Raw genomic sequence first — 27,767 nt, forward strand, 5'->3', positions numbered from 1 at the left:
TCGGTCTATCCCGATGCTTTTAAGCGTCGTTTTTTTTATAAGACTCCGACGCTTGTAAGCGTCGGCGAGAACGTTGGTCTATCCCGACGCTTTTAAGCGTCGTTTGTTTTATAAGACTCCGACGCTTATAAGCGTCGGCGAGAACGTTGGTTACTATGGTGCTAGGCCGACGCTTAAAAGTGTCGTTAAAGGCGTGCCAATAGTTTACGTTCTGGTTGCTTTTTCCGACGCTTATAAGCGTCGGCATTAAATTTTTTTTAAAAAAAAAAATTTTATGAAAGTAATTTTTAAATACTCTGTGTACATTAAATTCTAACAAAACAATAAAAACAAATACACTGAATCACATATATAACAAAATACGAGTCACAAATAAGAACTTTGATTACATTCATATTATCATATTTGATTACATTGTACTTCAAAAACATTCTAAAAACATACAAGTCAAATTCCTACGTACACAATCTACAATATGTATCAAGGGTCGGCATCATCATCTCTACAATATTGTCATTAAGCTTGGGGCAAGCCCAGTCAACCAAGCTCTGCTCCTTGCTCGAGCGAGTCTTGTCCACAGACCGGAGTCTTCTTAAGCTCTGCTCTGCTCCTTGCTCGGGCGAGTATTGTCATTAAACATTCTAAAAGATATTGAAAGAATTCTTGCGACTGCAACAACAAAAATTACCATTTATTGGGTTAGATTATATAATAATAGAAAGTGTGTGCTGCAAAACTACAATGAGCCTTGAGGAAGTAGGGTTCTAAGAGTCATAAAACATTAAGTAATCTCCACGAACGTAACATTCACAAATTCACATGCTAACCTGTCAGCTATAGTAAAACACTAGCTTGCAGAGTCATTAGATAATGCATAACCTTCAGCATTAAGAAGTTAATATCTGAGTCTTGCTAGCAGTTCTCCAGTATATGTAGGACCTTAACACATTGGGATGTTTGGTTGCTGAGTGCTTGAGAAAGAATTTGTATGGCCTGGAGAATAAAAACGTTAACAGACATCAAGAACTGTGTATGGTAAAATGTTGAAGAAAACAATATTAAACCAATGTAATTGGATACATTCAATGCATTAATACATCTTACTATGCACAGGACTTCGAAAATTATAGAAGTGCTCGGTCATGGCCAAGGAAAACCATCTGTAGTTTCAACTGTTACGCAACATGTTATATGGGAACATAGGGTGAGGTTCAATCTAAATATGCATCAAGAAACAATATGATCAATAATTTGAAAATGGTATCAAGTGATCCGTACGTACAAAGTCGTCCATAAATGCCAATCTGTAGTGATCCTGGGACAAGCTGGCAATCACAAAGCATAAGCCCTGCCTCCATGCCTGTTCCATTCAGAAAAAAGATTGATACAATCAGAAAATATAGAATATCTTGTCCACAGACCGGCGTCCTGTTAAGAGCTCAAGAAGGACAACCCCGAAGCTGTAGACATCACTCCTAGCTGTCAAGTGACCTGCTCATAGAATAAAATATGATTCAAAATGAACTCACAGCAATTAATTAGAAAAGCAAATGAATGGATGTTGCATTCCATTCTAACAATGAAGGGAAGCGGAAGAAGGCACATAGGTTTTGATAGATTCTACTTATCATGTTGCTCAAAAAAGATCTCATGATCATCATACAAGATTAATCAAAGGAATCTCCAAAATTTTAAAAACATACAAGTCAAATTCCTAAGTACACAATCTACAATATGTATCAAGGGTCGGCATCATCATCTCTACGAGTAGATGAAGTATCATCAACCTACAAGAAAAAAAAATATTTTAGAAACTAAAAATACGAAAGTCATCACGCTCATACAAGAATACATTATAATTACATAAAATATTCAAATAGATTTAGTTATGTACCGGAGGAGCAAATCTCTGCAAAAAGGATGAAATATGGTTAAGCTGATCTTGCAAAGATTGTATCTTCAACTCTTGGCTCTGCTTCAACTCCTCCATATCGGTCCTATGACTCTGACTCATCTCCTCTATCCTTGTCTCATATGACTGCTTTATCTGTGCCATCTCTGCCTTCAGACTACAAACCTCTGCAGTGCTACTACCTTGTCTAGCATCTTGGGTATATCGGCTCACTGCAGACAACTGAGTGGGGGTAACTCCAACACCATAACCCCTCACTCGACCATAACATTCTGGGCCCATTAATTCGGTATAGACCTGAGCCTCGACGCGACTGGCCGCATCGGATGATGATGACTCCCCGACACGCTCTGAAATAAGAGTTGTAGCTCTTTCCTATATATCTCTCAAAAAAAAATGTCACATTAATATTTAAAAAAATTTAAATTTTTTTTAAAAAATATTCTGAACAAAGCAAAAATGAATACATACAACTATATCTCTCGACTCGTCCCGGACAAAGCTGCCATCTCGGTGAGTGTGGGTCATCTTATAAAACTCTACCTCACCAGGCTCCCTTCCATGCTCTACTATCTACACATACGGAAAGTATATTGGCAAACTATATATTATGATACGTGCTATATGTTAGTAAAATTTCAAATAGTTTCAAAAGAACTTACGAATTCATTTCTACGTCTCGCATAACTCTTCGAGCCTGAAGTATGAGGAACTGCTTGAGATGCTCGTGCAGCTCTGCCAATATTAGAATATGTCTGCCAAAATAAAAGCACACAGTATAATATGATTCAATGTATATATTTGCAATCTATATTAATAATAAATATAATATAAAATATTGAAACAATATACGTGACCTGTCCTTTTTCAGAAAACCAGTAGTGAACAAGCTCCCTCCACTGCTAAGGGTATACATCAGGAGGAGTCACACGAGCAACCTCCTCCTCTGTCATACCCTCGTGCTTGAAGTCCGTCTTCAATTTTGCTTTATATTCTTTCCATTTGCGGTTGAGGGACTTTAGCACCCAATCATGGCTCTCTGGAGGGAGTACAAACTTACCCTACAACAAGATACAGAATGTTATAATAATATAGAACCTCAAAAGTAATATTATGGTAATAAGCAAATTAACACACAGGAGGGGTCAAATTAAAAAGAACAAATTCAATTCATTACCTGTATAAGTCTAAGAAGCTTAACCTTATACGAAGGAAGCATGTCATTCCACTTCGTATAGTTGAGCGGACACAGCTGACCCTTGCGTGCAACCGATCCTAAAAAACTTGATAGAAGACTTCCAGCTCTATTGATGGGCTGCCCCAATTCGTTGCATCGGATGATGATCTTCTCACCCGGAGGAAGCTTCCACACATCCTTTGCTTGAGTGGGTCCTCGTCTCGTCCTTACCGTCCCTTGTCCATCTATTAAAATTAAATAAAATATGTCTTAAAAAGTTGAAGACAAATATGAACATAAAATATGAACTTTAAATCGAATTACCCTGGATCCGGAGCTCATCCTCCGAGCAATCAGCAGGAGGCTCGCGCTGAGATCCTGACTCGTGCTGCTGATGCTCACATGGCTGCTGGGACTGTAGGGACTGATCAGAAGTAGATCCCACCTGAGAATGCTGGAACTCCACATCTCTAAATCGTCTCCCTCGGGGCATATTGTTACCTGGTATGCACAAAAAAGAATCAATATTTGGTTAAATGATAAATTTATACTAAATAAAGTTCCATTGCCATAGAGGCATCATCATCTTGCTAGAAATTTTAATGCTTTCATGGTCGTAAACATATTACTGCATGGTTGTAAGACTTGAAAAGAATGACATCAACTTTTGGTTGTTAGACTTGAAAAGAATGACTCAAATTGGACACGACATGCTACATTATAGATGTTCTTTTTGCTCTGAAAGAGACCACCAAGCTCAATTAATTGACACCACAGTTGGAGAGCATACAGAAATGATATCTGTATTCAAGATGAAGGATATATGTAAATGCAAGTGGGCAGCACATACTATGCTACATGGCCCGTTGGCCTCCCATCTGTCACTTACAGTCATCTTTTAAACTAGCAAAGACAACAAAGGTAGCAACACACCAAATATAAATACAGACCAACCCCTTATACCATGCCCGCATCCCACTGAAACAAGAAGTTTGTATATACCATAGAACATATGTCCATAGCATTAGAATCCTTTCTTACAAAATGTGTCATGTCATGATACTTACAAAATGTTTCTTACAAAACATGACAGACTAGTTTTAGGAAATACCTCGGGCGGAGGCGGGGCGGAGGCGGGCCTGGATCGATCGGGACTACCTCGAACAAATTAAAGAAGGAGAAAAACCCACGAACACCCGAACAACAGGAGGAGGAGAAGGAGGAGAACAAGCGAGACGAAATGAGAGGAGGGAGGAGGAGAAAACTACCTTGCGGTCGGTCAGTCGACACCGGAGAGGAGGGAGGTAGAAGTCGGACGGTCCGCGCCGGAGAGGAGGAAGATGGGGGCTAAGGCAGCGCCGGAGAGGAGGAAGATGGGGGCTAAGGCAGCGCCGGAGACGAGGAAGACGAAGGCTATAGGGCAGCGCCGGAGAGGAGAATGGGGGGCTCGGGAGAAGCTAGGGCAAGTATGGGGGCTCGGGTTCGGCCGCTGGGTTTTAAGGGGGCGTCGGCGACGCTTATAAGCGTCGTATTAGGCCGGAAAATACGACGACGCTAATAAGCGTCGTCTATTCCTAAGAATTGCCGACGCTAAATGAAAGCGTCGGCAAATGTATGAGCGGTGGAATTTTTCCCGACGCTTCATCCTAGCGTCGGTAAAAAAGCGTCGGAAAAGGCCCAGTTTCCTGTAGTGTTATTACCTCTAACAACATCAGAAATTATTTAGTCATTCAGAAATTTCATTCAAAAAACAATCATGCTGCTGGAATTTAGGATATCTGTTTGTGAAGCAATCTAACTATCCTTTTTTTTTTTTTTCAAGCAGCAGGTAATTTCACATTGAAGATGGACTCATGCACATCTCCTAGACCACCACTCCCATCTCCCAATTTTCACTCTCTTAATATTCAACGGCAACTACCTTCAGTTTTTAGATCCATGAGAAACCAACAGTTATCTGAGTTCCCAGACAGGTAGAGACTTTACAGAGAGTTTTAGTATGTTGTATTTTTTGATCAACCTGAAAAAGAAAGAAAACTATTTGTCTACTTTCATCTTTCTATGTTCCTGTTCTTATTTATTTTTCATATGGTTTAACAGGATTTTAAGCTCAGATTAATTCAATTCCCTGTGTCAAAAGGTTCTTGCGCTGGAAACATTAAGATCAGCATGACTTCGGGACAAGCAAAACTCTACTTATTGTACTAGTTTTGAAAAACCCAGATCAGGAACAGGCGCTAATAAACAGTTACCAGTCGCCAATGATCTGATTAGTGAAACCAAATAATGTTGTTTTTGTTTTCTTTTTCTCCAGATACTAGCTTCATGATAGCGGAATGCTGAAGTCTTCAGGACTGAAGTATGCCACAGGCACAGACCGAGGAATTCAGAATTTTAACTTCTGCTAGTCCACTACCTATCTCTTTAAAATTTCTCAGATGAAATTTCGCATTTAAGTATTTAATTGTACTCCATGTTCCTGTGAAGCCCGAAACAAAGGGTAGAAACTTCAATTGCTGTGTTATCAGATATTGTCAGTACATGGCCTTCTGAAACTGCTGTATATTGCATTTCTTTAAGTTCTCACGACATTTATGCACATTAATCTGCAATAATTTTCCATCAAAAAGGTCATGTTCTGTATTCTAGTCCAAATATATGTATTATAATTGAAGTCAAGATTTTTGGATGATGGTACTTTCCAGTATGCAAATGAATTATGGGAATAAAGCACGCAGAATATAATAGAATCTGAAAAAGAACGAAACTATTGTATTTTGCATCATGCGCGACTTACAGCTATAACTATATTGGTTTACAACGCATAAGACCCAAAAGGTCCATTGCTACCACTGTTGATTACATGAGCTTTCATGCATGGATTTGAAACTCTTTAATACATGAATGCTGACCTAATAGGGATCTTTTCCACCCAGTTCTATCATGTTCATGACATGCTTTAAAGGCCCTCTCATTCCAGCTGAACTTTGTACCATTGTATGGAGCCAGCCTCACCGTCAATCTCAAGCTCACAAACAGACTTCACAGGGTGAGAAACCGCAGCATTAATACTATCGAACCTTGCAAGATCAGGTGGCAAGACATTGCCAGGCCAATTTTCCAGCCAGCCCTTCACCCTGACCCTAAGTTCTTCCTCTGAAACGAATTCCTCACTTTTTCCGCGTTCCATCAGAACATAAGTATCAGATTGTAAATATGCCCTTCTCCTCCTAACTGCAGAAACCTGCTTATGCTTTCTCAGTCAGTAATACGAGATGTTGCTGTTGGTTTTGGGGTTTAGTTGGGCCGCCCATGCTGGGCTAGCCTGACCAAATCTTTTAACCAATATGATCCAAGTTTGAATTTAAAGTAGGAGTAGTTATAAGATAGAAGAAACTACCGGATAGTTTTTTCCTCTCTCATTCCCTCTCTTATCTGCATACAATTGATATTTTATAATACTAGAAAAGAAAGAGAGGAACAAGAGGGAAGAGCTCTAAGCAAGAAATTAACTTTCTTCCATCTTATCTTTGCAAAAGCATTTGAACGGTGATTGGTGTGTTCTTTCCATTGTGATTGAACATTTGGCCTGAGTATTTTATTGGAAGAGATTATTCACGTGATTCAACCTCTAGATCCTGGAAAATTATTTTCTTTTGGTATTCCTTCAGGTAATTCTTAAAACCTGAAATTCTTTTATATAGATATACATCATTTTTTCAGATTATCATTGGTATCATAGCATAGAAAGGTTGAATTCGTTTTTATATAATATAAATGAGAGGTGTTTCACTTTGATTGAAACACTCCGTATTTGTTTTTTTTAAAAAAAATCCATGGGATTCTGTACAGTTTATTCGTGGTTCTCTGAAAAATAAATACAGAGAATTACGCTACCTTGTGCGCTAACGTCTGCATCAAGGCGGCAAGGCCAGCGCGTCCCGCGAGACCCAGCGCACGCGTCCCGCGCGGCCTGCGTCCCGCTCCCGGCGCAGCCCGCAAGGCTGGGCCGTCCTCGCGCGTTCAGCGCGCTCGCTGTGCTCGCGAGGGTGCTGCCCCGTGCGTCAAAGCGAGCGCGTCAGGCGCGGCCCGCGGCTGGTGCATCGCGACTGTGCGCGATTTTTCGCCTCAGCGAGCATGAGCGTGGAAGTCCGCGTGAAGCCCAGCACGTCAACGTAGCCAGCTACAAGTTCCCATGGGCATAAATATCATTGTTACATGTTATAATATTAGTGTAACATTCAGCACACTTTTTTTTAAAAAAAAAACAAATATATGATATTCTTTTTTTTGGTACTCCTTCAGTAAAAAAAAAAAAAAAGAAGGAAGGGAAGTATGGACGAAGGATGGAATATTATTTTCGAAGAATTTAGAAATTATAAGATGAATTCCAAAAATACCATGCAAATGCACATAGGAAAATTGGACATGTTAATAAGATCTCTTAGATGTTATGGCATCTTAGTCTCTGTTCGAGAACAAATTACTGCTTTGCTTAATTCCTTGACAGCTGAATGGGAAACTGTTGCACTCGCTCTTTGGGAGAAATATAGAAAGGGAGAAGTTAAAACCTTTTATAAAATTGCCTGTGAGCTTGAGTTGGCTGAGGAGCGCCGTATATTATCTGGAATCAGGCGAACAGCAATATTGTCACAGTTTCCAAATCTTCGCAGCGCAAGACATTTGGGTTTTTGCGGACGTGAAAGAGATCCTAAGGATCCATGGCTAGGCAGAGTGGGACAAAAGATTGTTCTAGAGCAGTTGGTTTTCGACATTGGGAATAGATTATCATATCAAGAGCATAGAAGACTAAGTAGAAATTATACTTTGAAATAATGCTTTGTCTGATAATAGAGAATGTCACTGAAAATTTGCTTATTAATCATTTTATGTTAAATAGTCACTTATGAAAGTGTCTATATATGAATTTAATCTCTTATGTATGTGACAAAGTATGAATTTGATTTGCAAATTATAAATGGCATGGACTGTATCTTTCAATAAGCATTCTTTCCTTAGCTATTATAATAATATGTTTTGATATATGATTGAGTGGGGGTTCTAAGGTTGGCAGAATTTTGAGAAAGTTCTCACCTAGAACTTAAATTGTTGGAGCAAATAGTTCTAAATCAATGATGATTCAACATTTGAACATGGAAGATGATTGGGAACATAGCGAACTTTCGATTCCGTGTCTTATGTTAGATTATCATCGGTTTAGTTCGTATTTTTTGCTAAAACTATATATATATATATGTGTGTGTGTGTGTGTGTGTGTGTGTGTGTGTGTGTGTGTGTGTTTGATGATTCCTTTTATTATGATAGTATTCATTATGTGTACTATGTCTCTTTTTTTGTAAGTAATTGTGCAAATGGCATCTGCGTCCAAGAATATCGTGGCTGAGTTGAATAAGGGTGATAAGCTGAACGGTGACAATTATGACATTTGGCACCGAAACGTTCAATACATCCTTGAAGAACAGGAGGTTTTGGAAACACTCAACCAAACTATGGCTGAGCCTGAGCAGACTTCTACTCAACACAAAAGAGATCATGAGGCTTATTTGGCCTGGAAAAGGAAGAATAGCATTGCTCGCATCACGTTGCTGAGCAGTATGCAAGACGATTTCATGTTCGAGTTTGAGGAGTACGATACTGCTCAGGAAATGTGGCTTGCCTTAAAAGAAAAGTTTGGGGGTATGATGAGAGCACAAAAGTGCGATCTACACGCAGCTTAAATTAATATTATTTCCAACAAATAATGATAAAAGAGCTGCATTAATTTCATATTTTTTATTTGGCACAGATCAGAGTTTAAATGCGCATTGGGTCTATAAAGATGCATTGCCGCAGGTCAATAGCTGAGCACATAGGGTCAGCCCCATTTGCATACCAGAAGGAGCATCAGCAGACCAAATCCAGTCTAATGGAACAGCAACCAAAGGAGTTAGATTCATTATCCGGGAGGATCCAACGGTCCGTGCAGCTCATAGTAGCATGCCTACCATCCCACACATCCATCTATTCTTCATCATCCCAGCTTTCAGATTAGGCGTGCTACAACTCCCTTCCACTTTTATCCTTCAATTTCCGGATTAGGAATCAACCCCCCAGCATCCCGTCTCCACCGTGTCACGCATCTCCCACATCCAACTTCTCCAAAATCCTCCCAGCATTCGTGTGCAGCCTATCATCCCGCGATCATCTCCCACGCAGCCATCCGCCTCCTCCACTGATTCTTCCATGATCCTAGCTCCTGTATCGAGCGCCCTAGCCCCATCCACAGCGTCCGATCCCCTTCTCCCAAGCATCCGCCTCCTCCACAGCGGTCCACGATCACCTCCGGCATCCGTTCGCGTCCGCGATCAGCGCCTCCCAGCCGTTCAATCCGCATCTCGGCAACCTCCCAGCAGTCCGCGATCAGCCCCGATCCCGTGAAGCGCCGCAGCAGCCAAGATCACCGCCCAGCCGTCCGCCTCCTCCATCGCGTCCGTTCTAGGCACCGGATCCGGCCGAGATCAGCTCCTCCAACGCTTCAGCCTCACGCGCCCAAGATCCAGCCGTTTGCCTCTAAAGCATTGATCTCCAGCGCATTCCGAAGATCCTTGGAGGGAGAGATTATAAAAGGCTCGGATCGGAGGAAGAACGGGGAGCTCTCATCGACGAAAACAGAGGAGCCGGCCCCTTGGTTTCAAACGAAAGAAAAAGAGAGAAAGGGAAACAGGGGATGCCCTGTTTCCGAAAATAAAAAGAAGAAAAAAAAAATAGAGAGAGAGAAAAGGGAGGGATGTTGATGTTTGTAATGTCTTGCTAAATCCTTTAGCAAAGGGTGATGGATGAATCCTTGTCATGTTGCTTTCATCAAGTACACTCTGAACTTTAAATCTAATTGTTTTATATCTATTTGTATGTTTTGGGTTCTTGCATATTTATTTATTTGATAGATCTTGCATGGTTTATATATATTGAAGCATGAATTATTTCGATGCTTGATTTGTCGTAGACGTAACCGGTACGATAAATACTTGGATGTTTAATTCATGTTTTCAGATTGTATACTTCATGATTAGAACTATTTTATCATATTAATCCTTAATCAAGAATCGCCGAGTTTATTTATTGAAAGTAATATTGTCAAGGAGGATTCCGGATCCCTAGCCATCTCTATATTCTTGAACGTTGTTTAATCACATATTATTCTTTGCTTTTCATTTCTATAAATCAACTAAAAAAAAAAATTACATCTAAAAGTTACGCTAATAATCCATAGATCGTTCCCTGAGGATTCGACCTCGGACTTCCGAGTTATATTACTTGTGCGATTCTCCTGCACTTGGGAGAGCAGTTTTATTTTTGCACCAAGTTTTTGGCGCCGTTGCCGGGGAACGGCTGAGTTATTAGTATAATTTTAGATTTAATTTTTACCTTAGTAGTTAGTATTTTTCTTTTGAAAAAAAAAATTGCATCTTTACTACTATTTTTAATTCCCTGCACAGTTTGCATCAAACTCTGATATCATAGAAATTAGCCGTCTGATTTGACTCAAATTTGGTCAGCTAGTGCAAGACACATTGTTAGATAATCTGAACGGTCTGATTGACATTCTGATATTTTTAAGACCATCAGATTAATACGAAACCTTGCTGCTTTCTCCTTTAAATTTTCTGCATTTATTTTTTTTTAGAATCAGAAGTTTATTGTTATTATATCTCATTAACCCTTGTTGCTAATTGAAAATTTAAGAAAAAAACTTTAAGAAAAGATCAAGGGTGATTATTCAAAAATAAAAAAAAGAGGAAAAATCTAAAATTTCAAATTTTAAATTTCAAACTTCAGAATTCAAATTTCAAACGTCAACTCATAAAATTTAAAAAAAAATAATTAATTTGCTTGATCACCTATTCAATGAAATTTAATGTCATGTCATAAAACATTAAAAAAAAAAATCTCTTGATTGTTGCATATAGTATAAGGCATCAGCATAAAATATTCTAAGGGCTGAACCCATTTAAAAAGATAAGGTCGGGATTTCATCACTCGTCCTTAGCCCAAAAATCACCCCAGTGCATAAATATCCTAAGCTTAACTAAAATCAATTAGACGTTGGCCCCTAAGGACATTCGAGCTCAATAGGACGAAGACCACCGAAAGTTGCCCCAATTTCGCTCTGTGGCTTAGTTGATGTCTAGGCAAGCTTTGTCCCTATAAGGGAGACAGTTCATCTGTTCGAGGTAAGTGAATTTTAAGTGGGACCTTTGCGAACGCATCGTGACCCCTCCACTTACCTGGGAGCTTACCTGGTCAACTCGGTTCATTAGACCGGATTGGAGGCTTAGGTGTCCTCTTCAAACCAGTTAGGAGCTGTCTAGAAATTTAAGAAAAACATTAGAAATTGAGGTATAATGTTTTGTTGCATTTTTGATTGTGAATAGATTTTTATTTTAGGGTGTCGTTTTAGGGTATCTTTAGTTGATATTTATTTTTTTTTTAAAAAAAAAGGAAAAAAAAAGAGGGAAATATTTTGCATGCTAAAGTGGAATAGGGACGACACCGGTCGATTAAGTCGTACAACTTTAGATCATCCCTTTGGACATACCTCTGAAATTCCTTCGCAATATCTCACACCTTGTGAGATGGCTGATCTAAATGAAGATGCGGGGAGTCACCACAATCGAGAATGAGAACCCCATGTTATGACTCTAAGACAATACCTACAACCGGCTAGGACTAGTCAGCCTTCATGCATAATTTTTCCTGATAATGTAGGACATTTTGACATCATACCAGGGGTAATTCAATTGCTGCCCAAGTTCCACGGGTTAGAGTCCAAAAGTCCGTATCTTTATTTAAAGGATTTTGAAGAATTGAGCATTACATTTAGAGTGCCAAACGTCACCGAGGATGTCCTCAAGTTAACATTGTTTCCTTTCTCTCTAAAGGATAAGGCCAAAACATGGCTAAACTCATTGCGACCTAGATCAATAAGAACTTGGCAAGATATGCAGAGAGAATTTTTAAAGAAGTTCTTCTCCACACAAAGGACTAACTTTTTGAAATTCCTTTCCAATATCTCACACCTTGTGAGATGGCTGATCTAAATGAAGATGTGGGGAGTCACCACAATCGAGATCGAGAACCCCATGTTATGACTCTAAGACAATACCTACAACCGGCTAGGACTAGTCAGCCTTCATGCATAATTTTTCCTGATAATGTAGGACATTTTGACATCAAACCAGGGGTAATCCAATTGCTGCCCAAGTTCCACGGGTTAGAGTCCGAGAGTCCGTATCTTCATTTAAAGGATTTTGAAGAATTGAGCATTACATTTAGAGTGCCAAATGTCACCGAGGATGTCCTCAAGTTGACATTGTTCCCTTTCTCTCTAAAGGATAAGGCCAAAACATGGCTAAACTCGTTGCGACCTAGATCAATAAGAACTTGGCAAGATATGCAGAGAGAATTTTTAAAGAAGTTCTTTCCCACACAAAGGACCAACTTTTTAAAAAGACATATTAGCAATTTCCAACAAAAAGATAATGAAACATTTTATGAATGTTGGGAAAGATTTAAAGACCTTCTTCTCTCATGCCCTCATCACGGGTTCGAAACTTGGAGAACCATTAGCTTCTTTTATGAAGGTTTATCTCCACAGTTGAAACAGTTTGTAGAGACCATGTGCAATGGTAGATTCTTAGAAAAACACCCTGATGAAGCATGGGAATATTTGGATTCCCTTGCTGAGACTGCCCAACTTTGGGATAACGGGGATAGAAATAATAAGTCTTTGCCTAAGCCCACTAGCTCTGTACAGGGAGGCCTTTACAACCTCAAAACTGAGGATGATCTTCATGCTAAAATGGCAGCCCTCACTAGGAAGGTAGAAGAAATTGAGCTTAGGAAGGTTGAGCCTGTCAAGACTATAGAGCTTAGAAACGAGTGTTGTGGTATCTGCGATATGTCGGGTCATACTACTACAGATTGTCCCACCATACCGGCATTCAAAGAAGTCTTGCACGATCAAGCAAATGCTATGAACTCCTACCAAAAGCTTTATAACGATCCATACTCGAATACCTATAACCCTGGTTGGAAGAATCATCCAAACTTTAGGTAGAGAAACGATCATCCTCAACAGTCACACCATTCAGCTCCTCCACCTGCACATCCTACTTATGCACCATCACCTTCTCAAAAGCCAAATATCGAGGATACCTTGCAATCCATACAAACTTTTCTACAAGGTCAAGCTAATATCAATGCTCAAAATACTCGAAATTTTGAAGACATAAGGAACCAATTGTCAATGTTGACTACCGTCCTAAGTACCCAAGAGAAGGGTAAGCTTCCAGCTCAACCCCAACCTAACCCACAAGTGCACGGTAGTAATAATACGGCTCCCTCTAGTTCGCATACAGAACATGCAAAAAGCATCATGACTTTGCGTAATGGGAAAGTCATTGATCAAACCGTCCCATTGAGACCGCAGGTCACTTCTAATTCTGATGGTCCCAAAGTTGATGAAAGGGACAAAGAAGAAGTTGAGGTCCCAACTTCTACTAAGAAAGTTGAATGTCCTTTTTCTCCACCTTTTCCACAACGGTTAAAGCTGTTGCAAAAGCTCGAACCTAATTCTGAAATTTTTGAACTTTTTAAACAAGTAAAGATCAACATACCTCTTCTTGATGCAATCAAACAAGTACCCTCATATGCCAAATTTTTGAAGGACTTGTATACTGTCAAACGCCGATTAAATGTTAAGAAGAAGGCATTTTTAACTGAAAATGTGAGTGCTATTTTGCAGCACAACATTCTTCCTAAATATAAAGATCCAGGTTGCCCAACCATCTCATGCATCATAGGTGACTTTAGGATAGAGCGAGCATTGTTAGATTTAGGGGCGAGTGTGAATTTGTTGCCATATTCTGTATATGAGCAACTTGGTTTGGGTGAGTTGAAGCCAACCTCCGTCACTTTGCAATTAGCTGACCGGTCAGTTAAAATTTCAAGGAGGATTGTCGAGGATGTATTAGTCCAAGTAGACAAGTTCTACTTTCCTGTCGATTTTATTGTATTGGACACACATCCGGCTTCGAACTCACAGTCTCAGATTCCGGTCATTTTAGGACGTCCATTCCTTGCAACTTCTAATGCATTGATTAATTGTAGGAATGGTGTCATGAAGCTTTCTTTCGGTAATATGACCTTAGAACTGAACATTTTTAATGTGTGCAAACAACCCAATGATTCCGAAGAGAGTAAGGAGGTTGATTGGGTTGAAACCATCGCAGAAGATTATTTGTTAGCTAAAGCAATTAACGACCCATTCAATGATAGCTTAATTGATTGGTGTCCTAATGGAACCAATGGTAATAATTTGTCAGTCACACCTATTGTGGATAATCTAGATATCAAGATGGTCAATGGGTGGAGACCAAAAGAAGGAGAATTTGAGAGATTGTCGCCTTGAGAGGTGAAAATAGAACCATCCCATGAGCAAGCACCCAAGCTCGAATTGAAACCCTTACCAAAGGAACTTAAGTATGCTTTTCTTGGACCCGAAGATACTTTTTCTGTAATCATCTCATCTGGACTTGATCATACCCAAGAAGGAAAATTAATTGATGTTTTAAAGAATCATAAAGGAGCCTTAGGGTGGTCTATTGCCGATTTGAAGGGAATTAGCCCCTTAATTTGCACGCACCGGATATATTTGGAGGACAATGCCAAAACCACAAGGCAAATGCAATGAAGGTTAAATCCTACAATGAGAGATGTGGTTAAGGCAGAAGTCCTCAAGTTACTTGACGTGGGTATTATTTACCGAATTTCCGACAGCAAGTGGGTAAGCCCTACTCAAGTCGTTCCTAAGAAATCGGGTTTGACAGTAGTAGAAAATGAACAAGATGAACTAGTTCCAACTCGTGTCCCGACGAGTTGGCGCATGTGTGTTGACTACCGAAAGCTGAATTTGGTCACACGAAAGGATCACTTTCCTCTACCCTTCCTAGACCAAGCGTTGGAGAGAGTTGCAGGGCATGATTTCTATTGTTTTCTCGATGGCTATTCGGGATATTATCAAATTGAGATTTCACCAGAAGATCAAGAGAAGACTACCTTCACTTGTCCTTTTGGCACATTTGCTTTCCGACGAATGCCATTCGGGTTGTGTAATGCACCTGCAACATTCCAAAGATGCATGCTCAGCATCTTTGAAGACATGAACGAGAAATTTTTGGAAGTGTTCATGGACGACTTCTCCGTTTTTGGCGACACATTTGATGATTGCCTGTCACATTTATAAGCAGTCTTAGCTCGATGTATAGAAAAGAATTTGATACTGAATTGGGAGAAATGTCACTTCATGGTGCCAAAGGGAATTGTCCTAGGACACATTGTTTCATCAAAAGGAATGGAAGTAGATAGAGCTAAGACTGATTTAATTGCTAAGCTACCTGCACCCAAGATGGTTAGAGATGTTAGATCATTTTTGGGTCATGCCGGATTCTATAGGAGGTTCATCAAGGACTTTAGTGTCATAGCTCGACCATTATGTAACCTCCTATCCCTTGATACACCGTTCAATTGGACTGAAACCTGTCTGGAGGCATTTGAAAAGTTGAAGTCTATGCTTAGCACTGCACCCATCGTGCGACCACCCGATTGGTCATTACCGTTTGAGATTATGTGCGACGCTAGCGACATGCGATAGGAGCTGTCCTAGGACAACGCAAGGATAATAAGCCATATGTCATTTACTATGCAAGCAAAACCTTAAACGATGCTCAAATGAATTACACCACCACCGAGAAGGAATTGCTTGCAGTAGTATTTGCCTTAGATAAATTTCGCTCTTATATCCTTGGTGCTCCTATTGTTATCTTCACAGACCATGCAGCGTTAAAATATTTGTTGGATAAGAAAGAGGCCAAACCACGCTTAATACGATGGATACTTCTACTCCAAGAATTTGACATCACTATTAAAGATAAAAAGGGAGTAGAGAATGTGGTTGCTGACTATTTATCACGATTAGTTTTTCATGATTCAGTGCCACAATTTTCCATCAAGGACTCATTCCCTGAAGAGTAGTTGTTTGCACTTTCTAGTATACCATGGTATGCAGATATTGTAAATTTTCTTGTTACAAGCCGGATGCCGAAGCATTGGGGGTCGACCGATAGAAAAATTTTCTTGCGCGAAGTAAAGAATTATTACTATGACGAACCCTATTTATTTAAATATTGCAATGATCAAATCTTTAGACGATGCATACCGGATCATGATATACAAAGCGTACTCTCTTTCTGCCATACTGATGCTTGTGGTGGACACTTTGCCTCTAAGAAAACTGTTGCAAAGGTCTTGCAATGTGGTTTCTATTGGCCTACTATGTTCAAAGATGCCCACGAGTTCTGCAGAATATGTGATCCATGTCAACGTATTGGAAGTCTAACTCGTAGGCAAATGATGCCTCTTCAACCCATTACTATTATCGAAATTTTCGATTGTTGGGGCATCGATTTTATGGGCCCATTCCCACCATCTTTTGGATATGAGTACATTTTAGTCGGTGTCAAATATGTGTCCAAATGGGTAGAAGCTGTTGCTTGTAAGACCAATGATCACAAACCTGTCCTGAAGTTTTTAAAAGAAAATATTTTTTCACGATTTGGGATGCCTAAAATCATAATTAGTGACGGTGGAAAACACTTTTGTAATAAGCCTTTCGAAACCTTATTGAAAAAATATGGTGTCACCCATAGAATTGCTACCCCATATCATCTGCAAACCAGTGGCCAGGTAGAGTTAGCCAATCGAGAGATCAAACGTATTTTAGAGAAAACGGTGAACCCATCACGGAAAGATTGGTCCTTGAAACTATCAGATGCATTATGGGCTTATCGTACTGCATACAAAACCAATCTTGGCATGTCTCCCTACCGGCTAGTCTATGGAAAAGCGTGTCATTTGTCCGTAGAAATAGAACATAAATCGTATTGGGCAATTAGAAAATTGAATTTTGATTTACAAGATGCCGGTCTAGCTAGAAAATTGCAATTAAACGAGCTTAATGAGATTCGCAGAGATGCTTATGACAACGCTAAAATTTGCAAAGAACGAATGAAGATCTTACATGATAAATCAATTTTAAAAAAATCTTTTGAACCTTTGCAAAAAGTTCTTTTATATGATTCCCGCTTACATCTGTTTCCTGGTAAGTTGCGATCGAGATGGACAGGTCCTTACATTATAAAAACTGTTTTTCCACATGGGGCGGTTGAGATTGAGAATCCACGGGATGGTAGAATTTTTAAGGTAAATGGACACAGGTTAAAACCTTTTCTTGAGAATTTTTTAGATGAAGAGGATTCCTTTTCCTTGGGGGAGCCTTCTTATGACTGAACATGAAGGCAAAGGTATGTGTATATTAGTCAGAATTATTTTTCTAGTTTTGTAGGCCTTATTTTCTGGATATCAGCAGCTCAAGGTATTCCTCTTCTCTCCGATATTATTTTCTCTACTGTCTCTCGTATATAGTTTTCTTGTATCTATTACATTGAGGACAATGCAATGTTTAAGTTGGGGGGAGGAAAATATTTTGATTTAAAAAAAAAAAAACATGTTTTTGTATTTGATTTATTGCAAATGCACATGCATTGAGTTTGTGCAACTATTAAAGCAAAGAACACATGCATACTATGACTGATCATAGATCTATTATTAGATCCCCGCACATGTACTTAATGATTATAGGAAGGCTTCAGGAGTTCACGTTTGTTTAATGCATTTTTATTAAGCCATATCTGTAAAAGAAGTACGAGTATCCTTGTCCGTACTATAAGGTTCATGATTTGGTTTTCACATAAAGATAGAAGTTGAATACCCTGGCTAGATCACCTAAGTACCTTATGTTCCGACCTTGGTTGACCTATAGTCACGATGCAGTCACGTTATATGGTTCAGTTTACCTACTCTTTTTATTGCTAAAAAAAAAAAAAGATGACAAGTCTGACCTCGTGGCGTAGTCTGGTTCGAGTAATTAAGTCCGAGGGGTGTTTCACCTAATGCCTTGAGCCAACTGGATCAGGAGTCATTGGCCGAAAACTCGCTACATGTACCTTACTAGAGCCTAAGGGGGTTGGACTATTGTAATCATCATATTTGTTTAAAAATAAAAATAAGCATGAATAAGATTGGTTGGACTGAACCCAGTGACATGTGGTAATGGCTGGTTTGACTCCATTAATTTGGAACTCTGTGTACTTTGGATATTTAGCTAGGCTTGATAGCTCCTTCTTTATATGCGAACCATTCTTGACAAAATTTAGACAACATGAGATATTCTGAAAATTTGATGGATCAGGCTCCAATAAACTGTAATAAACACCTGTGAACTTGAGTAGTACACCTAAAAGTCAAGCGGTACCATGTTGTGGTGGAGGTATTAGTGCTCTAAAAAAGTCATCTGTTTATGCATACTACACTTTAGTATTACCCTTGCTTTGATAGTTGCCATGCTTGAGAAAAATATATATCACGTGTGCATTAACTTAAATTTCATTATATATCATTTTATGAATGATGTTTGTGGGTAATATCACTGCAAACCCTCACGAGACAACACTCGTCCACTAGGGTAACCTAGGGGTTTAACGGCTTGTTGCACGTGCTAAGTGCAATCGTGATGCCCTACGTAAGTGGGTACATATCTTAGTTTTATGTCTTTAACTTTAATAAAAAGTCAAAAGATTGACCAATACTTTTTGTACTCTCATATTATTATTTGCTCGTTAATTGCTAGAGACTAGCAATAAGCTAGTTGGGGGGTGTGATGAGAGCACAAAAGTGCGATCTACACGCAGCTTAAATTAATATTATTTCCAACAAATAATGATAAAAGAGCTGCATTAATTTCATATTTTTTATTTGGCACAGATCAGAATTTAAATGCGCATTGGGTCTATAAAGATGCATCGCCGCAGGTCAATAGCTGAGCACATAGGGTCAGCCCCATTTGCATACCAGAAGGAGCATCAGCAGACCAAATCCAGTCTAATGGAACAGCAACCAAAGGAGTTAGATTCATTATCCGGGAGGATCCAACGGTCCGTGCAGCTCATAGTAGCATGCCTACCATCCCACACATCCATCTATTCTTCATCATCCCAGCTTTCAGATTAGGCGTGCTACAACTCCCTTCCACTTTTATCCTTCAATTTTCGGATTAGGAATCAACCCCCCAGCATCCCGTCTCCACCGTGTCATGCATCTCCCACATCCAACTTCTCCAAAATCCTCCCAGCATTCGTGTGCAGCCTATCATCCCGCGATCATCTCCCACGCAGCCATCCGCCTCCTCCACTGATTCTTCCATGATCCTAGCTCCCGTATCCAGCGCCCTAGCCCCATCCACGGCGTTCGATCCTCTTCTCCCAAGCATCCGCCTCCTCCACAGCGGTCCACGATCACCTCCGGCATCCGTCCGCGTCCGCGATCAGCGCCTCCCAGCCGTTCAATCCGCATCTCGGCAACCTCCCAGCAGTCCGCGATCAGCCCCGATCTCGTGAAGCGCCGCAGCAGCCAAGATCACCGCCCAGCCGTCCGCCTCCTCCATCGCGTCCGTTCTAGGCACCGGATCCGGCCGAGATCAGCTCCTCCAACGCTTCAGCCTCACGCGCCCAAGATCCAGCCGTTTGCCTCTAAAGCATTGATCTCCAGCGCATTCCAAAGATCCTTGGAGGGAGAGATTATAAAAGGCTCGGATCGGAGGAAGAACGGGGAGCTCTCATCGATGAAAACAGAGGAGCCGGCCCCTTGGTTTCAAACGAAAGAAAAAGAGAGAAAGGAAAACAGGGGATGCCCTATTTCCGAAAATAAAAAGAAGAAAAAAAAAACAGAGAGAGAGAAAAGGGAGGGATGTTGATGTTTATAATGTCTTGCTAAATCCTTTAGCAAAGGGTGATGGATGAATCCTTGTCATGTTGCTTTCATCAAGTACACTCTGAACTTTAAATCTAATTGTTTTATATCCATTTGTATGTTTTGGGTTCTTGCATATTTATTTATTTGATAGATCTTGCATGGTTTATATATATTGATGCATGAATTATTTCAATGCTTGATTTGTCGTAGACATAACCGGTACGATAAATACTTGGATGTTTAATTCATGTTTTCAGATTGTATACTTCATGATTAGAACTATTTTATCATATTAATCCTTAATCAAGAATCGCCGAGTTTATTTATTGAAAGTAATATTGTCAAGGAGAATTCCGGATCCCTAGCCATCTCTATATTCTTGAACGTTGTTTAATCACATATTATTCTTTTCTTTTCATTTCTATAAATCAACTAAAAAAAAAATTACATCTAAAAGTTACGCTAATAATCCATAGATCGTTCCCTGAGGATTCGACCTCGGACTTCCGAGTTATATTACTTGTGCGATTCTCCTGCACTTGGGAGAGCAGTTTTATTTTTGCACCAGGGTACATCAGCTACTAAGCTGAGGAGGCTCACTATCAAGTTTGACTCCTATAAGAAGCGTCCAAATAATACAATGAGGCAGCATCTTAGGGAAATGTCAAACATGATAAGGGAGTTGAAGGCTGCTGGCCATACCCTCATTGATGAACAGCAAGTTCAAGCTGTGATTAGATCTCTACCCAAGAGCTGGGAGCATATGATAATTACTATGATGCATAATGACAATATAAAGTCTTTTGATGATATTGCGCGTCATCTGGAATTGGAAGATGAGCGCCTTGAGGCAGCTAAATCTTCTGGGCTAGCTTATATAGCTGAATCTAGCTCACGCAAGGCTTCTGGTTTTAAGCGAAAGAGAGGATGGAAATCTTTCAAAATGGGTAAAGAGAAAGGGCAAGCATATAAATTCGGCAAAGCTAACCGGCGCAAGAGAGGCAAGCGCGGTGGTAAAAAGAAGGACAAGACCAAGATGTGCTGCTATAATTGTGGCAAGCCGGGTCACTTCGCTCGTGAATGCGCCGCGCCGAAGACAGGAGAGAAGGTATCTCCTAGCTCCATTATATTAAATTATATTTATGTTTCTAGCTGTTGTTTGCTTACTGAATCACGTCCTATGTGGATTGTAGACTCAGGAGCCACAGACCATGTAGCTAGAGACAGAAGAGCTTTTGTGGAGTATCGACGAATCAGTCCAGGCGCTAGGTGGATATATGTTGGAGATAATTCTAAAGTTGAAGTAAAAGGTATTGGCACTTGCAAGTTGGTACTACATGGTGGTCGTACCTTGCTCCTACATGATGTCCTCTATGCACCGGATATTCGACGAAACTTGGTTTCTGTAATTGCCCTTCTCAGCTTAGGATATAGTTTGAATTTCCATGGTATTTATGTTGATGTGTATCTTGGGCCAACTTATTGTGGCTCTGGTTATTTATCAGATGGTTTTATAGTATTAAATGAAGATTACAGTACTAATGTTAATTATGATGATAGCTGTTTTTCTTTAATTGCTTCTTCAAGCAATGTGAATAATAATCTAGATGTGTGGCATGCTAGATTAGGGCATATTGGACAAGATAGAATGAATAGACTAGCTAGAGTAGGCCTTTTGGGCTCACTCGCTAAAATAGAACTGTCCATTTGTGAGCATTGCCTAGCTAGAAAAATAACTAGAAAACCATTTGGTAAAGGAACCAGAGCACAAACTCCATTGCAATTAATCCACTCTGATATTTGTGGTCCAATGAATGTGAGGGCGAGGCATAGAGCCTCATATTTCATCACTTTTATAGATGACTTCACGCGTTTTGGCCATGTCTACTTGATCTCCCATAAGTCAGAAGCATTAGATTGCTTTAGATGATATTTGATTTTGGTTGAGAATCAGTTAGATAAAACAATTAAAGTTCTAAGAACTGATCGTGGGCGTGAATATCTATCTGAGCAGTTTAAAATGCTTTGTGATGAGAAAGGAATAGATCGACAATTAACTATTCCTGGAACTCCGCAACAAAATGGTGTTGCAAAAAGAAGGAATAGAACACTTTTAGAGATGGTTAGGTCAATGATGGCACAAGCGAAACTTCCTATTTCATATTGGGGAGATGCTCTTTTAACTGCAGCCTATATACTTAACCGTGTGCCCTCCAAATCGGTCCCTTCAACACCCTATGAATTATGGACAGGTAGAAAACATGATCTAAATAATTTACGACCCTGGGGGTCTGCTGCCTATGTTCATGAATCCTCTCACAAATATGGAAAATTGGGTCCGAGAGGAAAGAAGTGTATCTTTATAAGATATTCGGAATACTCTAAAGGATATGTATTTATTAGTGAGCAGGCAGATAGAAGTTGGACTGAAATTGAATCACGAGATGTCATGTTCTTAGAGAATGATTTTTCAGCAAGGGTGAGATAATAAAGGATTTCCAATTTTTCGAGGTGGAAGATCCTGATGTTTGTGCCGCACCTATACAACAAGTTGAGGTGACTGAGAAATTATCTCAACCTCTTGGACCTAGTGGGAGCGACATAATAACTAGTGGATTGATTCCACAAGAATTACAATTGCGTAAAAGCGCTCGTAAAATTGTCCCTCGTCGTCGTTTTGACATCGAAGGGGAAGCTTTTATGGTAGCTTCACATGATATTTTTGAGCCAAAGTCAATTAAAGAGGCTCTCTCATGCCCTGCAAAGGAAGAGTGGAAAAAGACGATGGAGGAAGAAATGGAGTCTATGAATGCAAACCATGTCTGGGACTTGGTTGATCTTCCATCAGACTGTAAAACAATTGGGAACAAATGGGTTCTCAAGATTAAGCAAAAGGCAGATGGATCTATTGAAAGATATAAGGCACGCCTAGTGGCAAAAGGATATACCCAACAAGAGGGTATAGACTATGAGGAAACCTTCTCTCCAGTAGTTAGGTTTGCCTCCATTCACCTTATCCTAGCCATCGTTGCACATTTAGATTTGGAATTACATCAGATGGATGTTAAGACAGCATTTCTCAATGGAGAATTGGATGAGGAAATCTACATGGAACAACCTGTAGGTTTTGTTGTAAAAGGCCAGGAGCACAAAGTTTGCAAACTCCAGCGATCTATTTCTAGCCTAAAACAATCATCTAGACAGTGGTGCTTAAAATTTCATCGAGCTATAACTTCATATGAGTTTACGATGATCAATGAAGACCATTGTGTATATGTCAAATGCTTTCACGATAAATTCGTGATTTTATTATTATATGTGGACGATATTTTGTTGGCTGGGAATGATAAGGAGTTTGTTGTTACCATAAAGAAATGGTTGTTCTCAAATTTTGAGATGAAGGATATGGGGGAAGCAGCTTATGTGCTTGGAGTTAAAATTCATAGGGATCGTTCAAAGAGGCTTCTTGCATTGTCGCAAGAGACTTATATTAAAAAGATTCTTGAACGATTTAATATGCAAAACTGCAACCCCATAGACGCTCCTATAGCAAAAGGCGAAGGCCTGAATCTCAAAATGTGTCCTAAGACTCCAGATGAGAAAAGGGAAATGGCTAATGTTCCCTACTCCAATGCTATTGGATGTTTGATGTATGCCATGATGTGTACTCGACCCTATATATGTTATGCTGTCGGGTTAGTGAGCCGTTATCAAGCCAATCCTAGAAAGTTGCATTGGAAAGCTGTCAAAAGGATCCTCAGATATCTCAAAGGCACTACAGATTATTCTCTATGCTATCAAGGAGATAATTTGCGCTTAAGTGGTTATTCAGATGCTAATTGGTCAGGAGATCTGGATGAACGCAAATCAACTTCAGGATATGTATTCTTGCTTAATAATGGTGCTATCTCTTGGCGTAGCAAGAAGCAAACATGTACAGTCTTATCTACGATGGAGGCTGAGTTTATTGCTTGTTCAGCTACAGTGCAGAAAGCAGTTTGGCTTAGAAGATTTCTGCAAAGCTTGGGTGTAATAGTAAGTGCTGCAGAACTCGTGACAGTTCATTGTGATAGCCAAGCTGCCATTGCATATGTAAAAGATCCTAAGTATCATGGCAGGACGAAACACATTGATACTAAAAATAATTTTGTTAGAGACATAGTAGCACAGAAGGAAGTGGTCCTAAAATATATTTCAACACGTTTGATGATTGCAGACCCTTTTACTAAACCTATTCCCAGAGACGTATTTTTATCTCATGTTGAGTCTTCGGGATTGCATAGAGTTTAGTAAGAAAGTGCATCGTGAAGGATCACTATGATTTGAATGTATAATACTCTATCATTGATGAATAGATATTTGTTTCATTTCAATTTATATTATTCCTGGATGAATGGAAATTTTTTTTTATATACAGCACAAACAGACACAGGTCGGCTTTCTCACACAAGCGACCACCTCAGGCACTGTGAAAGCGAGCTGAGATGAGACACTATGATGTTAAACACTGTAAATGAAGCATTATAAAAAAAAATATGCTTGTTTGACATTGCAGTGGTAAGCTAAACTTAGCAAATTTATTTATTTAGGGATTATAAGTGTTGCCTTGACTTGAGTCAAGATGAGGTCTACACCTAACATATGGATATGTAATTTTGGACCGAAAACATGATAGTCCCATAATCATGTTAGCCTGGATAAATAGCCAGATGCGAGTACTTTATTAGATGCGCTGTTGATAATGAGCTAATAGAGAACTTGGACCAGTTGTTTGTTTTTGTATAATGTAAGCTTGCAACTGGGTCAAGATCTGTATGATGGTAATTATTGACAAATAGACGTATGCTCTTTTCAGAGAGACCATCATAGTATGTAATTTATACTACATATGCTTGGTTTGACCCATACAGGAAGTGAGTGATTATAAATGGATTCCCTGCATCCTCACTGTGTGAGTTCCTTTCTTTGAGGCATGACATTCTGATTTAGCCTCCTTTTTTTTCAGTGCCCTATTTGACTTTCAACGATGTTATCAAAGTGACAGATCAATATTCGTTACTTTAGCATGTTTCTAATGTTAATAAAATAATTTAGCCTTATGGGATATGTCTAGGAAAACGGTTGATCTGAAACTAAGATACATTAGTTCGAAAGGAAGACCATTATTGATTACATCTACCACATGTATTCACCGGTCGACCAATTATGTCGCTATGATATGGCTTGAACATAATTGTGGATACATGGCGAGGAAAAGAAAGTTAAGCATAGTCTTAGAGGGATTAGATATGCTTTAACTAATGTAACAAAATGCGTCTAGGGCATAACGAGACATTTTTATACTAATTATTATATTTTCCTTCTGGGTAGTAGCCACTATGTTTTTTCCCTAGCAGGTGCATAGTATTGAGCTCCCAAGTGCAGGTGTACTCGTGGGTCACACGGTTCATTTGCTAAGTATGAATCGTATAGAATTTGAATGGAAGTTGAAAGTTTTTTTTTTGGTCTTTGCAAGCCCATCATGTGCGAGTGGGAGATGTTGGTGTTGGGGTTTAGTTGGGCCGCCCATGCTGGGCTAGCCTGACCAAATCTTTTAACCAATATGATCCAAGTTTGAATTTAAAGAGGGAGTAGTTATAAGATAGAAGAAACTACCGGGTAGTTTTTTCCTCTCTCATTCCCTCTCTTATCTGCATACAATTGACATTTTATAATACTAGAAAAGAAAGAGAGGAACAAGAGGGAAGGGCTCTAAGCAAGAAATTAACTTTCTTCCATCTTATCTTTGCAAAAGCATTTGAACGGTGATCAGTGTGTTCTTTCCATTGTGATTGAACATTTGGCCTGAGTATTTTATTGGAAGAGATTATTCACGTGATTCAACCTCTAGATCCTGGAAAATTATTTTCTTTTGGTATTCCTTCAGGTAATTCTTAAAACCTGAAATTCTTTTATATAGATATACATCATTTTTTCAGATTATCAGTTGCAATTAGCAATAAGATGTTGTTTTAATTATCTGCAAAAGCAACACAATTCGAGTGCAGAAAATGCATGTAAGAATGTGGACAGAGAGAGAGAGAGAGAGAGTTCATCTATCCATGCTGATTTACTTTTAAGATTGAAAATCTAACAGTTGCAGATGAAAAGAAATTTATTTTAGAACATCTGTTCATACATATGCACAAAACCTCAGGAAGCACCAGGAGTATGAGGTAGCAAATCAAATAAAATGTCAGGTGAAAAGACATAATTCAAATTCCATGACATATAGTTCTAGCTTCTATCTTGCAGGTTATTGGGATGATCATCCCATTAAAGAGCGGCTTTGCATATTGGAGGAAAAGGTCCTCATCTGGGGTTCTGATCAGCTCATGACATCACATATAGATTCTGAAGAAATGGCCAAGTATTTACAAGCTGGGGATGAACTCCGACAACTCTTCGAACACTTAGGGAACTTGCAGTCCAGTGATAAAGATGGGGAACAAATTGAACTCTTAAACCGCTCCCAAGTATTATTCAAATGGCAATGTCAAGGCTTGAGGAGGTGCTTGACCACCTTCTAGTTCAGCACCGGCAGCCTGACCATATGTCTTTTCATTCAACAGAGGAGGATATTGTGACTGATTACTCGAGCAGCTCATTTGATGATGAATCAATTGATGGTAAGATTCAGAGTGATGCTGGTAGAGATTCAGAAGATTTTGTAATTGATTGGATCCACCCTAGTGCAATTTCCAGTCTTCTTAAGTCCATTGCCGAGTTGATGTTCCTGTCAAATTATGACAAGGAATTGTTCCTGTCAAATTATGACAAGGAATGTTGTCAAGCTTACATCAGTGTCAGAAAAGCTGAACTTGACGAGTGCCTGGCAGTTCTTGGTATGGAGAAATTGGGCATTGAAGAAATTCTGAGGATGGATTGGAATGTCTTAAGCATCAAAACAAAGTGGTGCAACCGAGCAATGAAGGTGTTCATCCGGGTCTACCTTGTTAGTGAAAAACACCTCTGGGATCTTATCCTTGGAGACATTACAAGATCAGAGACAGATTATTGTTTTGTTGAGAGCTCAAGGAATTCGATCATGCAACTCCTCAATTTTGGTGAAGCCGTGGCCATTGGACCTCCGAAGCCAGAAAAGCTGTTCCGGATACTTGATATGTATGAGTGTCTGAACGATCTTCTTGTAGACGTAGAAGCTTTGTTTCCGGGAGAGTATGGCTCTAGCATCCTAACTGAATGTCATGAAGTTCTACTCAGATTAAGTGAATCCGCGAGGGGGAGTTCCATGGAGTTCAAATATGCGATTCGATCAAACACATCAACCACTCCATTCACTGGGGGCAGAGTCCATCCTCTTACAAAGTAATGTCATGAACTATATAAAAGCCCTTGCTGTTTATGGAAGGCCTCTTGATTTGCTGTTTATGAACTATATGAAGTATTTTACTCATCATCCGTCCAGCATAATTTTCTGGAGAGTTTTCTAAGTTTTAGCAAATTTAAGCTAGATTTTGTAATTGAAATCATTTGCTTTATGCTTTTCCTCATTACTTGAATATTTTTCTTTCCTATTCCTTCTGATGCTAATTGCGATAAGGTGCTGATATGATGTGTTGCATTATTAGAAGTCTTAGGAAGGTGATCAGGTGGCTTCTAGGTTTAACTAATGAGAATAAATTACTACAATTTTTTTGCCAGCGAACAATGCAAGGATTTGATCAGGTAACTGCAGGTTTTTAGCTTGCA

At 39.5% G+C, this 27,767-nt stretch overlaps 1 protein-coding gene and 1 non-coding gene across 2 annotated transcripts; both read right to left on the minus strand.

Moving 5' to 3' along the window:
* Positions 1 to 374: 374 nt before the first annotated feature.
* On the minus strand, positions 375 to 4,347 carry LOC120104323 (uncharacterized). Its single transcript, XM_089930539.1, has 12 exons — positions 3,414 to 4,347; positions 3,090 to 3,334; positions 2,770 to 2,973; positions 2,575 to 2,667; positions 2,384 to 2,485; positions 1,895 to 2,287; positions 1,723 to 1,787; positions 1,454 to 1,491; positions 1,283 to 1,360; positions 1,105 to 1,172; positions 828 to 993; positions 375 to 669 (listed from the first exon to the last, which is right to left on the minus strand). The coding sequence occupies exons 1-3, from the start codon at positions 3,580 to 3,582 to the stop codon at positions 2,815 to 2,817; spliced, it is 573 nt and encodes a 190-aa protein (XP_089786665.1). The 5' UTR covers positions 3,583 to 4,347; the 3' UTR covers positions 375 to 669; positions 828 to 993; positions 1,105 to 1,172; positions 1,283 to 1,360; positions 1,454 to 1,491; positions 1,723 to 1,787; positions 1,895 to 2,287; positions 2,384 to 2,485; positions 2,575 to 2,667; positions 2,770 to 2,814.
* An 8,238-nt stretch (positions 4,348 to 12,585) lies between these two features.
* LOC120109185 (small nucleolar RNA R71) lies at positions 12,586 to 12,695 on the minus strand. The gene has a single exon (XR_005510190.1). It is a non-coding gene; the product is annotated as a small nucleolar RNA R71 (small nucleolar RNA).
* Between the last annotated feature and the right edge of the window lie 15,072 nt (positions 12,696 to 27,767).

The sequence above is a fragment of the Phoenix dactylifera genome, chromosome 1 (genome assembly GCF_051530095.1).
Source record: "Phoenix dactylifera cultivar Ajwa chromosome 1, Ajwa_hap1_PhDact_Kaust_v1.1, whole genome shotgun sequence".
Classification (NCBI taxonomy): domain Eukaryota; kingdom Viridiplantae; phylum Streptophyta; class Magnoliopsida; order Arecales; family Arecaceae; genus Phoenix; species Phoenix dactylifera.